The sequence below is a fragment of the Nyctibius grandis genome, chromosome Z (assembly GCF_013368605.1).
Source record: "Nyctibius grandis isolate bNycGra1 chromosome Z, bNycGra1.pri, whole genome shotgun sequence".
NCBI lineage: Eukaryota > Metazoa > Chordata > Aves > Nyctibiiformes > Nyctibiidae > Nyctibius > Nyctibius grandis.
Window position 1 is genome coordinate 84,812,348 of NC_090695.1, and position 22,511 is coordinate 84,834,858.

At 38.2% G+C, this 22,511-nt stretch overlaps 1 protein-coding gene across 1 annotated transcript in view; it reads right to left on the reverse strand.

The window, feature by feature from the left end:
* RASGRF2 (Ras protein specific guanine nucleotide releasing factor 2) overlaps window positions 1-22,511 on the reverse strand; it is a 128,223-nt gene that overhangs the window by 45,932 nt on the left and 59,780 nt on the right. The window contains exons 8-17 of the mRNA XM_068423619.1: window positions 21,205-21,314; window positions 19,114-19,232; window positions 13,941-14,101; window positions 12,877-12,943; window positions 11,949-12,085; window positions 8,465-8,547; window positions 6,839-7,087; window positions 6,139-6,527; window positions 1,592-1,717; window positions 237-326 (exon numbers count right to left, since the gene is read on the reverse strand). Coding sequence (XP_068279720.1) covers window positions 237-326; window positions 1,592-1,717; window positions 6,139-6,527; window positions 6,839-7,087; window positions 8,465-8,547; window positions 11,949-12,085; window positions 12,877-12,943; window positions 13,941-14,101; window positions 19,114-19,232; window positions 21,205-21,314 — 1,531 coding nt within the window. The remainder of the gene's footprint in view (window positions 1-236; window positions 327-1,591; window positions 1,718-6,138; window positions 6,528-6,838; window positions 7,088-8,464; window positions 8,548-11,948; window positions 12,086-12,876; window positions 12,944-13,940; window positions 14,102-19,113; window positions 19,233-21,204; window positions 21,315-22,511) is intronic.

The following is a 22,511-nucleotide window of genomic DNA, read 5'->3' on the forward strand; positions in this document are numbered from 1 at the left end:
TACATTACAAATATTGTCATATTGGCCACATAACTGGAAGCCAAGGCTCCAATTAACTATGGGTGCTGCGATGTCCACACAAAGGGCAGGATTCCAGACTCAGAACACCAGCAGATTTAAGTAACAGATCAGTGGTTATTTAGGATTCAGGCTAAGTATGTTCTTAAGAAATATCTACCTTTTGAGACCTAGGTATCTTATTGTTGTCTCTCTTTTGTACAGCACATTCCTCTCACCTGGTGGACTCCCGTGCCCCGCTGCAGCTGTAGCAATGGCAAAAGCAGAAGCAGGAGAAACCGAACAGTGGCTGTTGTCAGCAGTTTGCACTGTCAAGAGAACAGACAGAGAAAAGTTAACAACTTCTACATTCTTCTCATATTTTTCAAGTTAAGCAACAACAATACTTAAAATCTTCACTAATGGTTATACTTTGTGAACATTTTATGTTTTTATTGCCAGAGGACTTTATATTCAGGGAAATAAAAATATTATAATCATGTTTGTGATTTAAGTTTTATTTCCAGATCAGTATAATTAAAGTCGCCATGGAAAAAAAAGTCTAAAACACTGCCAAGGTGAGGAACAAGCAGTAACCAAACAGAAAAACAAAAAAAAAATTACAAAAACAATGGTGTAGAAAATTAAACTAAACCAAAAATGATGTTAGAGAACTAAGAATATTAACCAAACTCTTGATAACTAGATTCACATATTGTCCCAGGTCACTGCCTAGGATGGGTACAGTTTTGTACAACTTCTCAAACCTTCTCTAAAGGGAGTGCTGTGACCATTGCTTCTGTACTCATACTCAGGTAATACGGCACTGTTCCCCACAGTTTCCAACTCCCAAATCTTGCCATCTCACCATAAACATGCCCAATAACAGAAGACTACTATTGGTTAAAAATTAAAGTGTCTCAGCAACTTACTAACAGTTGAGAAGGCTCAGCTCTGCTTTTGTTGTTTTAATCCCAGCCATGAAATAACCACCTAGAAATCTGGCTTGCATGAGATGGCAGCATTTTAAGTGTTCATGGACGTAGCTCTCAGCTCTGCTAATGATTTCAAAGAAAGAGCCACGTGAGAGCTATTTGAGGAGCTCCAGCTCTCACTTTTCCTCTTCAATTGAGTAGTTTATTCAAATTTTGGAACGAATAATGTGACACCATCTGTAAATGTTCAGTGTTATACAAAGAGAATAATGGGTGTTATGTATTTCATGATTACATATGGTGCCCAAAAATAAGCCCCCTCAGTAGCTGCAAAAAATCTGTCAAGGTCTTGAGAGTTTTGTGAGAATAGGATTGATTCAGTATTAGTCTTGAACTTGGGCACATCCTGCTCAAGCCCTTTAAGAACATTTTATCATACCAAAGTCTCAATATGCTTGCAAGTCTCTTGTTATTCTACACAAATTAACTGGCATAATTCACATTCTAACGGATATTTTTTTAATACCTGAGAAATAAGGAAAATACAAGCAAAACACATTATTCAAACATTATTCTGTTCTAATATCCTGCAAAGATTACAGCTACAGTATTTACCTCTTTAAAGTGACTGATAGAGGCCAGAAACGTCAGGTTCTTACCTCCTGGTTGACGATAGCGGAGATGACGTGGTGTCGAAGGGGATCTACACGGGGAAAGCTCTGTGGAATCAGCTGCTGAGGTGCTTTCAGGAATTGTCCTGTCCACTGACACAGATTCTAGAACTGCTGCTTTAAAAGAGAATAAATGTTAATACTGGGATGATCATGATTTACAACTCTTTAATGTATATTTTATTATTTATATATTATATTATATTATATTATACTATACTAATGTACTTATAAAGTATAAATGTTCTTTGAAAATATCAAGAGACCATAAGGAACTACGGTATGGGGTTTTAAGATGTGCTTTTTTAAAGCATGGAGTGTAGTCAGATTAGCTTGTCTTAGATAGAGAGTGCCTCTGCAGAGATTATAGAGTGTGGGGGTGATTCAGGACTCTTGGTTTACAAACACCAAAAGACAGAACGCCTGCAAATCACCAACTTTGAACAATCTAGACTGTACTGCATTGATAAAAAAAGAATACATACATCAAAGGGGGCTTCTCTGAAAGTTAATGTTTAAAAAATGGCCATTAACTGATAGCACTTAATAGCAGTGTTTCAATACCAACCTAATACCACTAAATACCATCTAAGAGAAGTTTGTTTATGTTTGATCTGTGGTTTATAGTTGTTTTAAACAGTACTGCTTTTGGAACTTGCCATGAAATTTTTGCATCAAGAAGACTCATCAGTAATTATCCTCTGGATGGAGTTAAAGGACAGGGAAAGTTTTGTACCAACAACAAGGCCACACAAAAGTTCATCAATAATGAACTCGGTGAAAACCAGCAAGTTGTCAGTTTTAAAAATAGCTTGGATAAGACTGCAATTTAAGTCAGCAGAATATGCAGTGAAATGCACATGTAATAAGGGTACTTGAACTCAGGTTTTATACGAGCTAGGAAAAATAATCCTTGTTGGATAACTACGTGTAATCAAAAACTGCCCAAGAAAATGGCCAAAGAGCACTGGAGAGCAGATTACTCCATGGAGGAGTTCTTCTATCAGAAGAATAAAAAAGGAATGGCAGAAACACTACTTCTGAAATGAGAGAAAATAAGCCGATAAAATATACCCTACATTTGATATGAATGTCAACTATGCGTGCAGCATAAGTATTGTAGATGAGGGCAGGGCTGTGGATGTAGTCTATCTAGACTTCAGTAAGGCATTCGACACTGTCTCCCACAGCATCCTCCTAGACAAACTGGCTGCCCCGGGCTTGGATGGGTGGACTCTTCAATGGGTTAAAAACTGGCTGGATGGCCGAGCCCAGAGAGTAGTGGTGAATGGGGCAAAGTCCAACTGGTGGCCGGTCACTAGCGGTGTTCCCCAGGGCTCAGTTCTGGGGCCGGTGCTGTTCAATATCTTTATAGATGATCTAGACGTAGGGATTGAGTGCACCCTCAGTAAATTTGCAGATGATACCAAGCTGGGTGGCAGTGTCGATCTGCTGGAGGGTAGGAAGGCCCTACAGAGGGATCTGGACAGGTTAGATAGATGGGCCGAGACCAACGGCATGAGGTTCAACAAGAACAAGTGCCGGGTCTTACACTTCGGCCCCAACAACCCCATGCAGCGCTACAGGCTGGGGGAAGAGTGGTTAGAAAGCGGCCCGACGGAAAGAGACCTGGGGGTGCTTATCGACAGCCGGCTAAACATGAGCCAGCAGTGTGCCCAGGTGGCCAAGAAGGCCAATGGCATCCTGGCCTCTATTAGGAATAGTGTAGCCAGCCAGTCTAGGGAAGTGATCGTCCCTCTGTACTTGGCAGTGGTGAGGCCGCACCTTGGATACTGTGTCCAGTTCTGGGCCCCACACTTCAAGAAAGATGTTGAGGTGTTGGAGCGAGCCCAGAGGAGGGCGACCAAGCTGGTGAAGGGTCTGGAGGGTCTGACCTACGAGGAACGGCTGAGGGAGCTGGGGGTGTTTAGCCTGGAGAAGAAGAGGCTCAGAGGTGACCTTATTACCGTCTACAACTACCTGAAGGGAGGTTGGAGTGGAGTGGGAGTTGGCCTCTTCTCCCAGGCAACAAGCGATAGGACAAGAGGGCACAGCCTCAAGCTTCGCCAGGGGAGGTTCAGCTTGGGCATTAGGAAGAATTTCTTTTCAGCAAGGGTCATTAGACATTGGAAGGGGCTGCCCAGGGAGGTGGTGGAGTCACCATCTCTGGAGGGGTTTAAGGAAAGACTGGACATGGCACTTAGTGCCATGGTCTAGTTGACATGGTGGTGTCAGGGCAATGGTTGGACTCGATGATCCCAGAGGGCTCTTCCAACCTGGTTGATTCTGTGATTCTGTGATTCTGTGATTCTGTGATTCGGTATTGTATATATAAAAATATATATAAACAAAAACTTTGGAAAACAAGAACTTTGGAAGCAAACAGCAACTTTGGAAGTGGGAGAAGAAGGTGGAAATTCCAGCATGTAAATGGACAACATTCAAGGAGAACAACCACCACCATAATAGCATGTCCTGGGGAACAGACTTTGTACGGTTCTATCGGATTTATAGTAAGCTGTAGCTGTTTTCTTGGAAAACTGGCAGTACCATAGCAACAGTATTAACCGTAATAGAGTGGTGCTCCTGATTAAGTAGAACTGGTCTCATTACCCAGAAAACTTCAGAAACAAAGAAACACACTACTTACGGTAGGAAACGCGCAGATTAGCATTTTGTAGTTCTACCACCCATTTCTGCTCCTCTTGTGAGATTTCTTTTTAAACTTACTCCTCTTCCTCAACATGCCATATGCAGCAGGGTGACAAAAGGACTTTCCCCCACAGAACAGAGCTATCTAGCTGCAAATCCCTCCAAACTGAGTGCAAGCTGTTCAGCAGGAGATCCCCAAAGGGACTGGAGACACCGCACCGGCAGCAATTTAGCATTTATATGAGGTTGTTGCCATTTCCAAATGTTCCTCGCACTGCCCAGATGACACTCCCAGCTTTGACAGACTGGAATGCAAAAATCTGAATAACTCTGCAACAACGCCTAGTGCTAACGCTAGGCCAGAATAACCTATTCTTTACTAGTTTACAGTGTATAGCAAAAAACATTACAGCTAAGACTGCAGTTACCTGCATACAATTAATTTTAATGCATGGCCTACATTTTGGGACATGCTGTGCTATCACATTGTTTTGAATGTGGTAACACCAGTGCAAAAGAACAATTTGCCCAACTCTACATAGTAAACACCGTATTTTATATATACATAAAGAGCCTGTTATGCTATTCATTTAAAAACATCCAGCACACAGAAATATGATTAAGTATAACAGCCAACCAGCATTTTATGAAAGCATGAAGCATGGGTAAGTATGGACTTATATAACACTAAGGTGGCTAACTTGCCTGTTAAAAAGATTTTTTGTTAAACAATAGACTACATTCTGTAAAAACAATCCCTCTACATAATACAACACCAAATTTCTTACCAGGGCACTTATTTCAATTCATCAGTAAGGGGCAGCCATAATGCTTCAATCATATTTTTCTTCGTTTCTGTTTGGTAATCTTTTTCTTCTTTCCTCTTGGATTATATCAATTTTCATTGTTACAGTACTTGCAAAATGAGCTACATTTTGCTCAGATTTACAGTTCAAATTCCTCAGACTGTAAGTCAGGCCATGTAAGACCATTTCTAAACATGAATTTTAGGAATAAAATAGCATTTTTGAAAATTTCCTCATCTTCTGTTTAATGTAACAACAATACAAAAAATTACCATACTTCTGTTCCAATTCAGAGGAAGACCATCCCTCCATCCCCCAAGAGCAATGAGAAATAAGCACACACTTGTGCATCCTATGAGATTAGAGCAACTTTCTTCCTTTGCCATCTATATGTACAATGATCCCATTCCAGACGCCCACAGTGAGGTTTAGAACTACTAACTTTAGCCCTCTCTAAGTAGTACCTATTCCAAGGTGCCTTACACAATCCATAGAGGAAAACAGGCACTTGCACAGGAGCAATTAATCTATTTTAGACATCTACCTTCTGGATGGGTAACAAGCAGGTAGGATGAATCTCACGAATGTACCAAGTGCATCACATAAATTATTTGCTTGTATTAGTGAGGAAATCTTTGTGGGAAACTAGCCCTGTTATGTAAACATGTTAAAGCTGTTAGGTCTTCACATCCCTATTTCTTTTTAACTTACTACTTCCTGTAGTAATGGTACAACTCCAAAATCTTTCACCTCAGGAAACACAGCTGGCTTCAAATATTTCCCTCTGCCTTTCTCCTTAACACTGCTGAAGTGAAAACAGACAAAGCCATTCTGCCATACTGCTATTCCTACAAAGAAGCAACAAAGCAGTGGAAACAGACAGTGCACGGCAGCTTCTACTAGAGAAGAAGTAGAAGCGGAGTATTTGGTTTCACAACACAACTTAAGAGTGGTCAGGAGAAAAAAAAAAAGACAGGAGAAACAACTTCTCAGCAGTAATCTGGTAAATGTTGAGCCTACCTTAGAGACTGCCCTATTTATCAAAAGTAACATTCACATTTTGTGGGTATATAATACCTCTTCGAATGCTTCTCCTCAGCTTGTTACAGAGGTCAACGCGAGGGTTCTCCAAGCTGTCCTCTATGGAGCCAGGGCTTTGCTCAGGAGAGGAGGGCCCTTTGCTAAGGTCCAGCGGTACTTTGCTACCCGTTGGCGGTGGGGAGGTGGCTGGGCTGTAGGTCGAGGTAGGACTGCTGGCCACAGATGAAGTAGAGAGGTCAAGGGCACCGATCCTTGAATTCAGTGGTGAGGTCAACGACAGTTTTCGGGTTCTGACAGGCGAGGAAGTTCTGGAGAGTGACAATGGAGGAGGAGAAGAAAACTTGCGACAGAGATGTGGTGACTTCCCATCCGCCAGGTACTCTCCTCTGCTGTTTTGACTGGTAGCAAAGAATAACTCCAAAGACCTGAGAGTAAGAAATGAAAAAAGCAACAGATGATAACAAATGCCAAATAGATTTAAGTGAAAACACTTACAAACAAATTTTGTGCAAATCGGCATGGCACTGCAAAATCTGCGTGACACTCAGTCCTCAAAGCCTGGGCAGAAAGGTGAGACAGACTTACCTAAAAATTTATGTCCTCTTTACAGAGGAAGAACTTCCTTCTTAGATTATTCATATAAGAGAAAGTCACGATAAAAAAAAGGTAACAACAAATGATGCCATGGCAATGCCATAAGAAACCTATGACAGAAGGGAAAAACCCCAGAGCTCACCTGACGGGAATGGAAGTGAAGGGCCGTCTGTATATGTCTGAAAGTTTTTCCAGTACAACGGCGGCAGTAGTAAATATGCGGTAAGTATGTAGGAAAGTATTCAGGAAATCAATACTTAGAAATCGCAAGTCTGTTAGCCGCTCCAGAAGGCGCTCGACGCTTGCATAACGGATTTGGGGTACTTTGCAGGAATTGAGTGTTTTGCTGAAGCAGATATCAATGTCATCTCTATGAAGACGAGCATCAGATCTACACAAAAATTAAATTTAGAACATTTTACTGAAGAGGAAGAGTGATTACGGTACAGAATTGGTATCACTTTAGCTGCTCCTGTCAACACAGAAGCAGCAAATACATATGCAATTTGTATTTCATCAACACAAGAAAACTCTTATTCTGTGGCGATACCTGCTTCCATTCAGTTATATTTTATGCCACAACTAAGGGAATTTAATTTTTATTTTTGGCAAATAATTAACTTACATTTCAAAGCCTAAGAAACCATTAATGATGCTTAAATTTCTGAAATGGAACAGGAGGCAGAACTGTCCCCTCTTGTCCCTTTCAGGATGTTGTGGCCTGCAGTCCAATATTACTAGAAGCTCACTATAGAATAATAGTGCACTAATTGCAATTTTTTCTGCTGGGATCTAGCTTTATCTAACGTGAACTAACGGACCCCAGCAAAAGAGAGTAAAATTAACCCCTTAGCTAAGCTTAAGGTTCATCTGCAAGGCAACACCTGCCCTCAGGCTCCAAAAATCACTTTTTTTTAAAAAAAAAGAAAAAGGGAACAGCATGAAACATCTCAAATTTCAAAGCAGAAACCATGGAGAGGCTTTGTTTCAGTGAAAAAAAATGGGCCTAATTTTTGTTTGCACATCAAAACAAAAATCAATCATTTACATAACCCTATTCATGTTGGGTTTTTTCCAAATTCAGTTTTGGTTAATTTTATCTAGTTGAAGGCTTAGTTTGCAAAAAACCCAGGATAGATACTAAGTAACGTATCTTTCAATACTGCCTGATCTTTTCATTAACAATGATTGGATTTTCTTAGAATACAGTATCAAGATATTCCACACACTTCTACACTGCATTACTTAAAAGAAACAACAAAAATAATCTTCTTTCTTAAGTTTAGCCTAGTGACAGATAACAGTAAGAAAGGAAATACTTATATTTCTATCCAATGTTCTACTCTTTTAATATTTATATTGGATAATAGTAGGTAAAACCCATGTAAATACAGATCTGTAGAGGATCCAAGAGGCAAAATTGTGTTATTAGAAATTTGAAATCATGACCTGAAAATTACAATAAATGACGGAGAGAACACAAGGGTGAAGGAAGCAGGTTTATGAATAATGATGCTACCTTGATGTGATCAGTTAAAATTGTCAGAGAAAATAATTTTTTTCTCCGAAATAAGAGAAACAAAGAGAAAAAAAGATCTGGCCAATATAACAAAATACCTTGGAAAATGATGCTTGTCTGCACCCATCTAAATTTTGGAGATATTTAAAAATATATTCAATAAAATTATGAGTGGTATCACAGAGAAAAGCTTTCATTAAAAAACCCAACAAGCTATTTTGTTCACCAGCAAAAAAATGTTGCACTTACTTGATCATATGTGGCACTGTGACTTTAGAGTTGTCTTCAAACACTATGGTCATTAAACCATTGCACCTTATATTATCAATGCACTGTGAAAATAAACATTGAAAACTGTTAAAATCAAAACACAAGGTAAGGGGACTTACTTCCACACTTTTCATATCACTGCAAGCTCAAAGCATAGCTTTTACAGGGTATGGACTGATTGGTAGAAGGTATTTTCATAAATGAAAAGCAGTGATGCAAGAACTATAGTGGACTTGCTTCTCTAGTCTTCTGCCTTCGATTTGCACATCTGCAAGTCCATGCACCTTTACCAGAACACCCAGGGTGTTCAGCTCAGCATCCTTTTTTCCACATGGTTAAGTATTTCGAATTGGAAGTGAAATTTCCTTTGAAGTTCCTTTCAAACTGAACAAAATATCATCTCTAGCGTTTCCTGAACGAGTGTTAAGCTTGAAAAATCAATACTGCAAGAAAGTTAGAATCCTTTATAGACAAACACATACACTAATACCTTAACCTTTACACTGTGCAAAAAGACCAAAGAGAAATACCAACAGTTTCTAGAAACACACTTGTAAAAACAAATTCAAGTGGTGCTGTTACTCTGAAACATAGCTATGAAGATGCTGTCCAAGGAATGCCTTCCAAACTCTTGTATAAATGTTTTGGGCTAGGTATTAGAAGCTGGAAAGACACTGCTGGGCCACGGTCACAGCACATATTTCTTTCAAAATTACAGCCTGTCCTGTGCCCCATAGTCCACAAACGAGGGGTGCATAAGCTGTTCTTCAAGCCCCAAAGCAGCTCAGTGCTGGCAGCGCACAGGGGTAGCTCAAAGCCATTTGTACACCATTATCTCCTGGTTTGGACTTTTATGTAGTTAAGGTAACACAGCACCACAAGCTTTGCTCTTGGAAGTCGGTAGAGATCAGGCTTACACGGTCTGCAACAAGCACCTGCTACCTAACGCTACAGGACTCTTGTCTTTACAACACTTGCTGGTTTTATTCGTCAAGTATCATACATGTATGTATAAAACCCCACTATTTCTTTACATGAATAAAAAAGAGTTTCCAAAACTATCATACACATTTACCTTGGTTTCAAGGATAAAAATATTCTTCTGGCTTTGGAACATCTCATAGCAAAATAACGACTGATGTTAGATTGGTCAAACAAGGTAATCAGAGGTCTCTTCAGGTTTAAAATACGTCTATGTAGCTAGATATATTTTGTTTTTAAATTCAGGTATTTAAGATTATATTAAAAGTGCAGTTGTAACAATTCACATTATGATGTTATCAAATTGTTACCTAAGAGCACTGAGAAAAATGTATCTGATAAAAATACATAATTTCCCCCATGTGAATTTTAACTGTTGCAAAGAAGCCCTTAGCACCAATCATATAACTGCCTGAGGTAACTCAGCACTGTTATCCTCAGTCTGCTTAGGCCTAATATTTATTACCTCCCTGATGGATACTAAGCTTTCTAGCTAAGGAATGAGTGCAATGGGGATCTATGGCCAAAGGACAACAAACTCAAACGAAAAGAGGCGAGGCTTCTTCAGCATCAACAAAAACCATGCATTTTTCCTAAGTAGTGGATGGTTTGCATGAAAGGAATATAAATTCAAGAAGCCTCGCTGGGAACATATAGATAAATATGACTTATATGCCTTATGCATATGTAATTTAATAAGATGCAGAATTCTAGACACCAAGACTAATGCTGTGAGTGAACAGCAAATACACGTATACTTTTTTTACTTGCAAACACAGGAGAACACATATCTACTAAAAAAACACTTTTTATACGCCCTTTCTGTCAGCTTAGTTCCTATATTCTCCTTGAGGGTTGTAGCCAGGGTTAAAAAGAAAAAAATGCTTCTGGGCAGGCGACTCAGTAACGTTTTATGGCAAGGTGTCTGCTGGCAATGGGCTCAGTCAGAAACACAATTTGGTTGTCAGGAGACCGGTGGTCTCAATTGTTTAGAAGTTCTCATGCATTATCCAAATTTTCACCCCAAATATTTTTTCTCCAGCAGAAGACAGGTGGCACGCTCCTTTCTTTATTTCCTTCTTTCTTTCTCTCCAGAACAAGTGTAAGCACTACGTCAACTGACTTGACTGCTGTTTGTAAACAATGGTACCAATTCATGCCCCAAACGCTTGTGCAGTCTGCACAGCATCTTGTGACCCTTCTTATTCCTTTTTTTTCTTTTAATCTGCTGCTTATCCCCTCAGCATCTCTTGCTTCCCTTCCTTTGTAAGGCTGGAGAAACTTTTTCAGCCTCACAATGCTAACAGATCTCAGTTTTCTCAGGCTTTCAGTTATAAACTTACGAATTTATTATCATTTAGGCTAAAAATGGACTTATTCCTGGGTGTCCAATGTTCCAGGCCCGTTCTTAAACGGTCACTCCTCCCCAGCAAATAATTCTAATACTTTCACGTGTCAATGGAACAACATAATTCACCTAAAATCCATTTTGTAAAAAATTCTCCAACCAGGTCTGTCTGTAAGATCTGTATGCACTGAGCTGCAGCTCATGCCATATTTTTTATCTTCATACTTTCATTCCTTTAAAAAAGTTAGTCCAGAAGAAAGCAACTCAGAATACTTATTTTTAAGCAATTTCTACTCATTATGATGATAATTCATCTGGAGATGTTGTCAGCAATGGAAGCATCTTTAGAAATCCATCAAATTCTACACTGATATTTGTTTAATCAACTTTTTTTTTTGAAATTAATAGAGAATAGGACTGAAATTCAGAATTATGAGAGCTCTATGTACTTGTTGGTTGCATGCATAAACAAAATAGCAATAGCCTTAATTCAGATCTGGCTAGCTGAAAGTTCAGATTTTTCATAGTGCATTCAACTTCTTTCCCAAATAGATTCTGATAAAAGTTTGTCAACTATGTTTTTAGCCAAAAGTATATATATAAAAAAATTTTTCTCCCTGACATTAAAGTATTTTAAAACACCATTTTTCTTCATTCACAATAAAGACAGTTCCTGCACACTGTCAGAATACTTAGTAATCATTTATAATGGTTTGTTAGTATTCTTTTTGGTGGAAAATGGAGTTTATCTCATTTCCTCACTGCATGGGATGTGATTATTGATGTGATATGGTATCAGTTTCCTCTCAGGACTCTCAGGTGTTTTTTGATCTGTATGAAAGTTATAAACAAACAAGTACTATCCCTCTTCTTAAATCAAAATACGTATCTGGATGGGCTCTCCCTAGACATAAAAATGACTACCGTTAGTATTATGTTTATCAACTGACAATATTGTATTTCACTGATGCAAAGAGAGAATTTTGAGGAAAATAGGTAACCCTAAGGGGGTTTCATATATATCACAGCAAATCAGCCCTCAAGAAATCAGCATCCCTCTCTTGGATTAGTTTTCAGAAATACAGAATAAACTAAAATCTCAATATAAATAAGATAAAGAATGTATTAAGCTACCTGACTTATATCACTTGTCCATGCAGCTTTCTCCTGTCGTGATGGGGCTAAAAGGACAACAGTAAAAGGAGGAGCATCCGTAGGTTCAACTACAAGCTTGAAATCAAGGTGTCCAAACACTTGTCCAGAACCTTTTGCTTTACAGCCAGAGGGGGAAAAAAAAGTCAAAACATGAGACTTCAGACTATTAAGACAAATCCAATTGGGGATCCAAAACTCATTTTGTTTTTCACAGACACCAAATACAAAAAAAGTTGCAAACATGCAATAGTGGAAGTTGCTATACATTACTTTTAAAGGTACCAAATAAGGCTAAAGTCCTTCTAACACTTCTACGCTGATATACTCTCAGCATACTAGAAGTATCACTGTAATTAATGAAACTACTCTCACAACTCAAGTGCAAAACTTGCCGAAAACTACAGGATGGAAGCCAAAATTAGTAACAATAAAATCAGCTTGGGAACGTGTTTTATTATTTCATTTGAACAAGCTTGCACTCAAGATTTGTAGGGAGTCCAAGACAAAAACTTTCCACTAATTCTGCCAACTCACTCAACCTCCGCGTATTTCAGAAACCCAATTATCTGCTGCTTCTTTTAAGGCATGTTTTTTTCTTTCCAAGATCCTCCGGGTGAAGTGGTATACAAAAGTCAGCAAATAATTTGTCACATTCCTTCAGCCAGTCTACTTGAAAATCCTATGTGGGATGTCAACAGCAAGAACAAACACGACAAAACAAACCCTTATCCGAGCCAGCATGCCCATTTTTAAAACATTTATTCTACTGAATCGGTTTAACGCTGTTTTCCTCTGGTTTCATGAAGGGGGAGAACATACCAATTTGCTCTTATGAAAAATAAACAAAGGGTACCCATTTTAAGAAACTAGAAACTGTAATTACTGCAAACAGTTGAAGTTAACTTACAATCATCATCACTTGCGTCTGTCTCCTCGATCAGTGTGCACTCTATTAAAGACAGAACACCTCCTGTCTATGAAAACAAAGCACATTTTTCACAAATTTTGACATTTTTTCCCATTTGTCATTATAGTTATTTTTAAACTTTGATATACCTTACTCTAAGATTTGACATTACTCAGAGCTCTTAGGAAGATGCATCAGTTTCATGATGCACATTTTTCCCCAAGAACTAAACCCAGGCAGATTAAATGTAACATTTGTCTTCATCCAACAAATCAATAATATACTCAAATGTAAAATATTTCTTTCATTTTTACCACACTATAATTTATCTCACATACAGACTTGTTCACAAGTTTCAAAAAAGGTAACTAGAATTTCATCTTCTCCTGAATTTAAATCAAATAGGTATGGGATTTTTTTTTAAAAGGTTCAGGTATACTCTATTTATTTTGCAAAATACTTGAACTATTTAAGAGGTGCAAAGTGAGAAAGCATACCAACAGTCTTACTAACCTCTCAGAAATGTCTTGCCAAATTAAATTTCTACTCAACACAATCCACTCTGTAAACTACCAACATCTCTTTATTCACAAGCCAACACTAAGAAAGCCCGATTCTCAACAAATAAAACTAGAGTGTTCTTAGAAGAGCTTTCAGTTTAAGAGAATGTGTTGTTCAGGAAAATAGAATTGATTTTTAAAATTAATTTTATTAGAGCTCTGGAAAATATTCTTTGGTATTTCCACAGGGTTGCACTGGCTGATTTATGCACTGAAAACTGACTTACATTCAGTGCTAGCTTATACAAAGAGACACACTGATATCTTGTTTCTAACCCCCAGCTTATTAGAATTACATGGTTCTGGAAAAAAAATGTCGTTAGTAAGAACTTTGGCTGAATTCTATTATTTGCAATGAGAAGACAAAGCAGTTAGTTACTGTGCATCACCTCCTTTCTGTTTATAACACCACATGCAAATCTCATGCTAAAGCCATAAAATAATGACATTTCACTGAAGCTGTGTTTTCATTTTGTAAATTGAGTCATAATGTAAAGTCTATACCTTGAGAAGATGCAGTTTTCCTCCTGAACTTCTTGTACAAATTAAAAAATGTTTTGTAAATAAGAAGCACTGCCTTTCTCCTTCTTTCTTCAAAGATAATGATCCCAGACGCACTTTACTAAGTTTTCCCCTCTCAACTGAAGGGACTTGAATAAGGGAACCTGATAGTAAAGATGCAAAATTTACTGTACTATAATAATATTTGGTAGGCAGTGTTTAAAGTGTAAATGCATTGAATATTATGATATTAGTTAATGCAGCTTTTCATTCTAGTAAGTATAAACATACATCAGCATCTGATTTAAGCACAAGTCCGTCATCTTTTTTTGTACAAGTTCACTTTGTTTTTTACAAGAAATAGACTCAAGCACGTACAGTCTTGACTAATACGTACATGGCAGGATTAGATCTTGGGCAAATTCTTACGTAATTTAAACACACTAATAGCACATTGATCAGAAAATGGAGCTGAACAGCAAACTGCACTTTTGACAGCTGCTAGACTTGCAAAAGTGACATCACTTACAAGCCAAAGAGACAGAGGATGAAAAGAACAGGTCCTGAAGGAAAAGAGTTTATGTATGTGTGTGTGCCTGTGTGCGAGAGAGATGGAAATGAAGCACGTTTCTTCTTATCTTATACTGCATAATTTTCAGTGCTCCACAGCTCATTTGAAATGTGTTACCAGTAAAACACTCCCGAACTAAATTGAACCTGGTTACGTAAATCTGAATTTGTGCTGTGCAGAGCACCAGACTGGGGACAGCTTTGCTTCTCTGCCATTTCATACCTCAAAAATGGTGTCTGACCAACTTTTCCAGATTGATATCACCATGTGTATCACTCCCGAATTTGGATCTGGAGTTAAATTTGGTGGTGCAGTGCAATTCCTCTACATATCGAAGGCAAAGATTTTATGACACAACTTGCTGTTACCAGACAGGGCAGCCAAAAGACCTCTTAATCTCACTCCCACATACCTATCCTTACTATTAGCCTTACACTGGCTCTCATTTTTTTCCAACATTAGCTAGCTAATAGCGCTAAACCAGCAGGCAACTAATGTTAACAAAGAAGTACCTGACTTAGCTCCCTGGTATGCCTCACTGCAAGGTCAAAAAAGCATCAGTGATGATGCAAAGGAAGTAACACCAGCAGAACAAGCATGAGGGGATGGATATTGGCCTGCCTTTTTCAGAGGCAACGAGATATTGGACTAGCATAGCTATATCAAAGATCAAACTATCAAATTACATCAAACTATCAAACTATATCAAAGCAGCAGTGTCTTGACACAATGCAAGCCTGAAAGAATTATCCATGAAATATTAGATCAGTAATTCCTACTCTACAATGTCAAAAAAACTATCTATCTTGTTCAAAGTTCACGTACACAATCTTAAACTAACAGAGAAATTAAGGTAACTGAGAAAGCTACTGTTTATCTACGCTTTTCTACACTTAGCTCCCTCTATATATTTCGTTAGCCTTAAGCTATTAACATATTTGAAACTTAACACTGTCTGGCATAGCAAAATATACACCAGTAAATCTGCAACAGAACAGTGCTCTTTGATAGCTATTTCATATTTAAACTAAATGTGTACAACGTGACTTGTGTCACTGCAACAAAACAGTGGAGTAAAATTATACTCTAGAAATTTGAAAAGGCCTGGAACATCTTTTAGGTTCATTTAAATTCTGATCAAAACCCATAAATACTTATTGGTCATTGTGCATTTCCCCTGGACAAAACAGCCTACCTGCCTCAACTGTGAAAGGCAGGAAGGAGATCATTCCCATGTGTTGGAACGGTGACTGCTCCATGTTACACCAACTGCCACCCAGGTCCCGTTGCAAGGCCAAGGAGTGTGTACAAAACAATTCCCAAGCAACTTCCCATCACAAAATTCTCAGTGTCATTTTTGTCCTGAAATTCCCTCTACACATTTAGAGTAACAATATTCAACTTGTGCATTTCATTTCTGCTTTGTTTCTTAGAATAATGGTATCTATAACTACAATATGCTTACCAATACAGCTTTACAGGTAGCTTTTATTTATTGTTTTGATTTTCATTAGAATGCTCTCAGGAATACCATATTCTGTTCTGCTAAAATGGCCTGAAGGTTAAATGGTATTCTTGTATGGAGCTGAAATGTTGTTGTTTAAAAAGGTAAATCAAAATAAACTAGATTTTTTAAATGCAGAAAAGAGAAACTGGATTATCTCTCTTTGATACTCAATATTTACAGAGAGAAAAACATCTCCTATATGTGCTGCATGGCTAACATCAAGCAAGGACCTCGTGCATTCCCATCAAGCTTTTGTGATTTATGAAACTGGGCATTTCCCCACCATGCATTCTACTACAGATTTCCTCTTAAGGAAAAAAATGGTCACAATTGGCCAACGTACAGTTGCAATGAGCAAGTGAGGCTAATTTTAGAACATTCGTTAATAGTATAGTTTGGACGATCAGTGTAATCTCAAGAATTTTTATACAGCGACAGACCTAAGCACGTTCAGTACTTCGATACTGCCAGAACAGTCCCTCTCCTAGACTGTGTTCAATCCAAGAAATAGAAAAGATTGTATTTTTTCCTTTTTTTACGTTTTTTTTTAGCCTACATGTAACTGTCTGATTTACAAATTCAGTCTGGCTTTCCCCATTCTGGAGGTCTTTTAACTTTACCATAAGGATGGTCAAACACCAGAAGAGGTTGCTCATCCAGAGAGGTTGCAGAGTCTCCATCCTTGGAAACAACCAAAACCTTACTGGACATGGTACAGAGCAACCTGCTCCAGCTGATGCTGGTTTAAGCAGGTGAGATTGAACTGGATAATTTCCAGATGTGCCTTCCAACTTCAACTATTCCATGATTTTGTAATTGTGATCTATTTATCAGTAGAGGGAAATTCATAGCAGCTGATGGCAAGAACATCAGAGTGTTTGGAGGCATCTAAAGGGCCTCGAGATGCTCAGCTGTCTCGGTGTCACACAACTTTGGACTGCAGATTGAGACTCCCTATGTTTCCTTTAGACTCTTAAAGAAAACGTTCCATAATTATCTGCCATGACTTATAGTGTGCCTGACTATACTAAAGTCTGTATCTAAGTAAGAGACAGAGAAAAGCAGACCCCAAGAAACCTGAAGGGGAATCCACAATCTACATAGTGAAGCACTGCCAGAGATAGTTCCTGTGGTCTCAACTTGTGTAGCTCAACAGAATCAATCTCTTCTTAGAAAAGTGAAGTATATAATATATGGAAAAGTTGTAATTAACTTTCACAAAAAAACCCTGAACAAAGGTAAAGGCACCTCTCTCCTTTTTTAAGCTGATCAACACAAAGAATAGGAGCCCAACTGAAATTAGAGGAGATAGATATCACTGTCAAAGTGACCCGACTGTCAGATGTGAAAGGAAAATGGGATCTCTGTTACTTCATTAGATCTATTCAGATTTCTGCACTTACACAAAATCGCAGTGGATATTCCAAAAGATGAACTGTGATACATACTTCTGTAACATATAGTCTTGTCCACTGTCCTCCGACTGTATGTCCAGAAATAAATCTGAATTTAATTTAATTAAACTATGGGTTTCACCTGGGTCTAACACTCCAACAGTGTTAGACTGATTCCCAAAGAAAAAATAGTTAAGTTTTTACTGATGTAACAGTGGGTACACAGACAAAATAATACCAGCCAATCTTAAGGGGAAAAAACCAACAAATATATAAATACAAAATATCATAATAATCTTGAAAAAAAACTTCTGAAATTTAATTAAATTGCATGGTACAAGTCAATCTAGGATAATCACAGCCCTGTAATTTCTTGGCTGGGGACGCAATACAACAGCTTTATATTTTTCTCAAAGCTGTCTTCATAACTCTTTAAATACCTCAGTTATAACAAATGCACATATTTAATGAAGAATCAAGTAATTTAAGAATGACTATTGTACAAACAATCTTGGAAGTTATTACAGAAAGTTTCATAGTTTGGCCACATGACTACAGAAACACCACAGAATGGATTTCAAAATGTATACAAAGCCTATTAATTACCAGCTGTACATATGGCTCTGTCAAATATCAAATGTTCTGCTGAGGCTTTCTAGAAAAGGACTCATGAAGGGATGCACCTAAATTACGTTCCTTACTTTTCCTAAATTCATTTAATGCTTTTCAGACACCAAGAAGCTTTTACCCAGTCAAAACCCTACACTGCAGACCTGCAGTTACTGTATACAAACCCACTAACTTGTTTTAAAAGATCCAGAAGTAAATTATTATATAAATGGGAGAAAAACAAGCTTCAGTTACGAAGTTTTCACATTTGCTGGTTTAACATTAAAGTAAAGTTATTTTATCACAATTTTGTGGAATTTAACAACAAATTCCACCTCTGCTATAACTAAGTTTCAATAAGAGTTTCCAAAACCACCAAGAAGACAGAAAAGAATACAGTATAGCTCCTCCCTTCTTGTTTTGCTAACGACTATATCAGAAGTAGTCCTACGTTGCTGGCAGAACAGGATGCCTTTTCTTCATGACTTCTTCTCACAGAAGTGCTTTTTATATCTACTCTGAACTTCTGCTAAAGCCCAAAAACACACCTCTCAAGAGGCAAAGGACGTTCGTTCAGGTATTGTATCTATGCCCACACTATAAATTTGAGATGTTTCCAAAGCACCAAGAAAAATGGGAACAACTGACAGCTCTTTTCTTTCCTAGCAATCACTTTACCACTGACAAAGCTTCAAGGCTCTCCTGCGCTTTTGCCCAAATGTTGGTATCAGCTGGGACTGCCGTGATAACTGGCCAGGCAGCCCTGGTCTCCGTGGAGCTGTAGGTAACTTCCATCCCTTTGAAGATCACAGTCCAGGCTGAATGTACATTACTGTCCCATGGGTGCCTTACCATTCATGTGCTGCTGTTTTTCATGGTTACTGAAGAAAACAGCACAGAAGTGGGGTTCAACTACAGCCCAAAATTAGTTGTCATCAGCACATTTTGTGACTTACCCTCCGTGGACCACGAGTAGTCTTAGGATGTCAGCTGTGCCCAGTGCAATGACCTGCCCAGTGATGGCAACATGAACCCTGATGGTTTAATGCAATCTTTTCACGATTATATACATAGCTTTAAAGAAAAATGTCTTACCTTGGCGTATAAAAGTTTGGCTGGTATCTAGTAATATATCACAGCCTTCTACTATCGTTCTTTCTATGGCTAGATTCTTCCGGATGTTTTCTGTGTCGCTCACTTCATCATGCATCACCCTGTTAGACACAATACAAAACACACTTTAAATTTCCTGAAATTTATCTTGCACCTGTTGTGTCTGCTTTCACTTGCACTTACACAGTGTAGACACAGAAGGTAGCTAATGTCCTTTGCCACCTGCTACAAAACAGATATATCCGTGCACTACATGATCCGTCCAGAGCAAGTTTCTTGCCTTTTTTTTTCCCTCTCTTTCAAATCATTCGTGCAACCATTTCATTTTTTCAGCAGTGGAACCAATTTTGCCAGGCTTGTTTTTAGACTATTCCTAAACATATCTGACAGATGCCACCAAGCTAAAAACCTTTCACTGCTGGTAGAATAGTACTTCTTGATCCTTAATAGACGAGGCTGCCACAAACGTGGAAGTGTTTCCTAGCATTTCGTATTGTTTATAACACATCGTGGAGTCCCTGCTCATGACTTTAGGTTCCCACTCTGCTCTGCTGCAGTTTAACATTCACTTCCCCCTTATATAAGGCTTCCTATAACAACCACAGCCTTGGTGGCTCACTGCTTACTTTCTTCCACTTCTTTTCATAGGCATCCTCCCCTTACATAGAGAAATACAGTTTTTTTCCAAGGCTGAAACCAATCCAGAAGTTTATATGGTGTTGTGATGTATAATATTTTCCTAAACTGGGACCGGACCGCGCTATCTGAAAGCTCCTCCTCTCTCAGAACTACATTAAAGGGATGGAAATGAGTCACAAAGTTTTATATCTATGGTCTACACTGCCTGCTTCATGAGCAGAGAAGGATCAATCAGTCTCAGCCTCCTATTCTGAACATTCAGTGACAAATTAGTTGCATCAGCAATGAACTCTGACTTATGAGATGAAGCCAAGTCAAAGCTGATTGATCTGCTTCTGCACATAACCCTGGCCAGAGAAATTCTCTGCTTTGCTTGAGTGGAAAGAAGACATTACTTCTTTCTGCTTCAGATGGCCTCAGAACACGGCAGAACTCGCTGAACACTGCAGGAGTCACACACGGGCACTGCCTGCCCAGCTCTTCAAGAAGTCAGAGCTTGAAGAGGTGGCACAACACGGCCTGACTCAGAAAGCTGCCTCTGTTAAAGATACAGCAGGACAAAAAGTAAAAAAATAGCAAGCTCCAAATTAACGGTTAGTTTGCACAAGGTAGCAACTTTGCCTTAACAGAAAAAGAAAACTGAGCAGTCAAGAGCATGCAATTAACAAAAGCTATAAAGCAATCCCTCTTTTACAACTAAATATTCTCCAAATACATCTTTGGTGAATACTCCAGATACTCAAGATTTATATCCTGGAGTTTGTGCAGCATTTCGTTGTTCACAGCAGAAAACTGTGTTTCCCAGAGATGATAATAACCACATTTTTCACTGGGCTGACAGAGGGGAACATCTGAGAACGGTCTGGGAGTTGAGGGAAGAGCTTCATTTTGTAGGTTTCTACAGGGAGCACCAGTTCTCAACACACATCTTTAGTTCCTGTTTATCTGGCATTATTTGAAGCATATGTGAAAATCAGTTATTTCATTAACACATGTAAACTATAACATAAACTGAGAACTCAGTACTTTTCAAGACCTTGATTGATTCCTGTTGTCACAGAGTATCAGAAATGCCCTTTTTCTTTAAATTGTGGAAAAAGTATGTATTTCTCCATGTAAAGAAAATCGCTTTGCTCATAACCCAGGAGTAGGTGGTTCCTATAGCAACTCCTATTCTCCCCTACCCAAAAAACAAGGAGACACTTGCAGATTTATGTTAGACAAAAAAAAAAATAGAAGAGCCAAAATACTAGGTTGGGGTATTTTTGGTATTTTCATTATCTTTGTTTTGTTTTGATTTTGATCCTTTTCCTTAAAAGATTTTTTTTTTCTTTAAAAAAAGAACAAAACCAAACCAAAACAAAGAAAATAATAGACTTTTCATTTCAAAACCTTTAATTCAAGATTATCAAACATAACGTAGAAAAATCTTACCTTGAAAGTTCTTCTAGTTTAGATTTAGCAAATTCAAGGCTTTTCCGCTCAACATGTTCATGTGGCGTGTGAGCCAGAAGTTCATGAAGTGTTATAATATATCTAGGAATCTTAAAACAAATTAGGTATAAAATCAGTAAATCCTTAAAGGAATAATTCCAGTACAACTTTTTGTTAAATATTAGCCATTACCTTGGTCAGAAAAGTTTTGCAAACATAGGCTTTTTAAAATTAATATCCACAGCTAAATTATACATACATTCTAAATATAACTACTGCCAAAAATACTGAACCTCTGGGTGATAGAGACTGCATATGTGTGTTTTCAGTTTGAGGAAGCACAAGATCCACTTATTACATTTAAGGAAAAGATCAGATCAGAGGCAGCCACAAATATGAGATTAAATTTCGTTGTTTCCAAGTGCCAATAGAGAAAACTTTCAAAACTCCCTGGGAGATCCATATATACCTTCCCTCAATTTTAATAGGATACACATATCCTATATATAAATTTCTTGTGACTTTGGAAATGCCAGCTGACCTGTTTGCATTTAGATAAAATTCCCATTGCACCAATGGACATCAAAGAATATGCAGTCTTTGACTACTAAAGCAGTTTTGGGGCTTTTAACCACAACCAAGTCATACTACAGTACAACTTGTCTTTACAGAATAAAAGTTATTTGGGAGAAAGAGACATGACTTCTTATTATGCTGAAGTGAAAGGTCATCAGCAATGACATCCTCCAACACATATGAATAGGAACCTCTCTCCCGCTTCTAAGATCCCGTGGCCTTGTTTCAGCTCAACCAAAATATACCAAATTTTTTCAATATACAAGCTCAAAGCTAAAAAATCGTATTGTTATAGGCGCTAACGGCCCTTTAGGCTAATATGAATAACTACCCCTAACAAACACAAGGGTCACTGACACTCCTTTTTTTTTCTTGACTCTTACTTGGTTTGCCAGTAACTGAACAAACTGAGGGGGTTCACTACTCTCTTGATGAGTAAAATGTTAGGTTAAATGTAAAAGACATGAAATCATCAGACCAGTGCTTCACAGACCTCTTAAAACAGCCGCAAGTAATTAATCCAGGCAGATCAAGACAAAATATCAGAAGGATAAATGAAGTTTCCAAAACTTCTGCAATTTATTTTTCATTTTCTAAAGATCAAGTCACAGGAGAAGAAAGTGAAAGGAAAGTTTCAAAATGTATTCCTAGTAAATGCTTGTGGTTTCTCTACCTTGCTATAGATATAGTATCCCTCTCTGGACTGCTTCATAATCCTGCAGCAGGCAGAA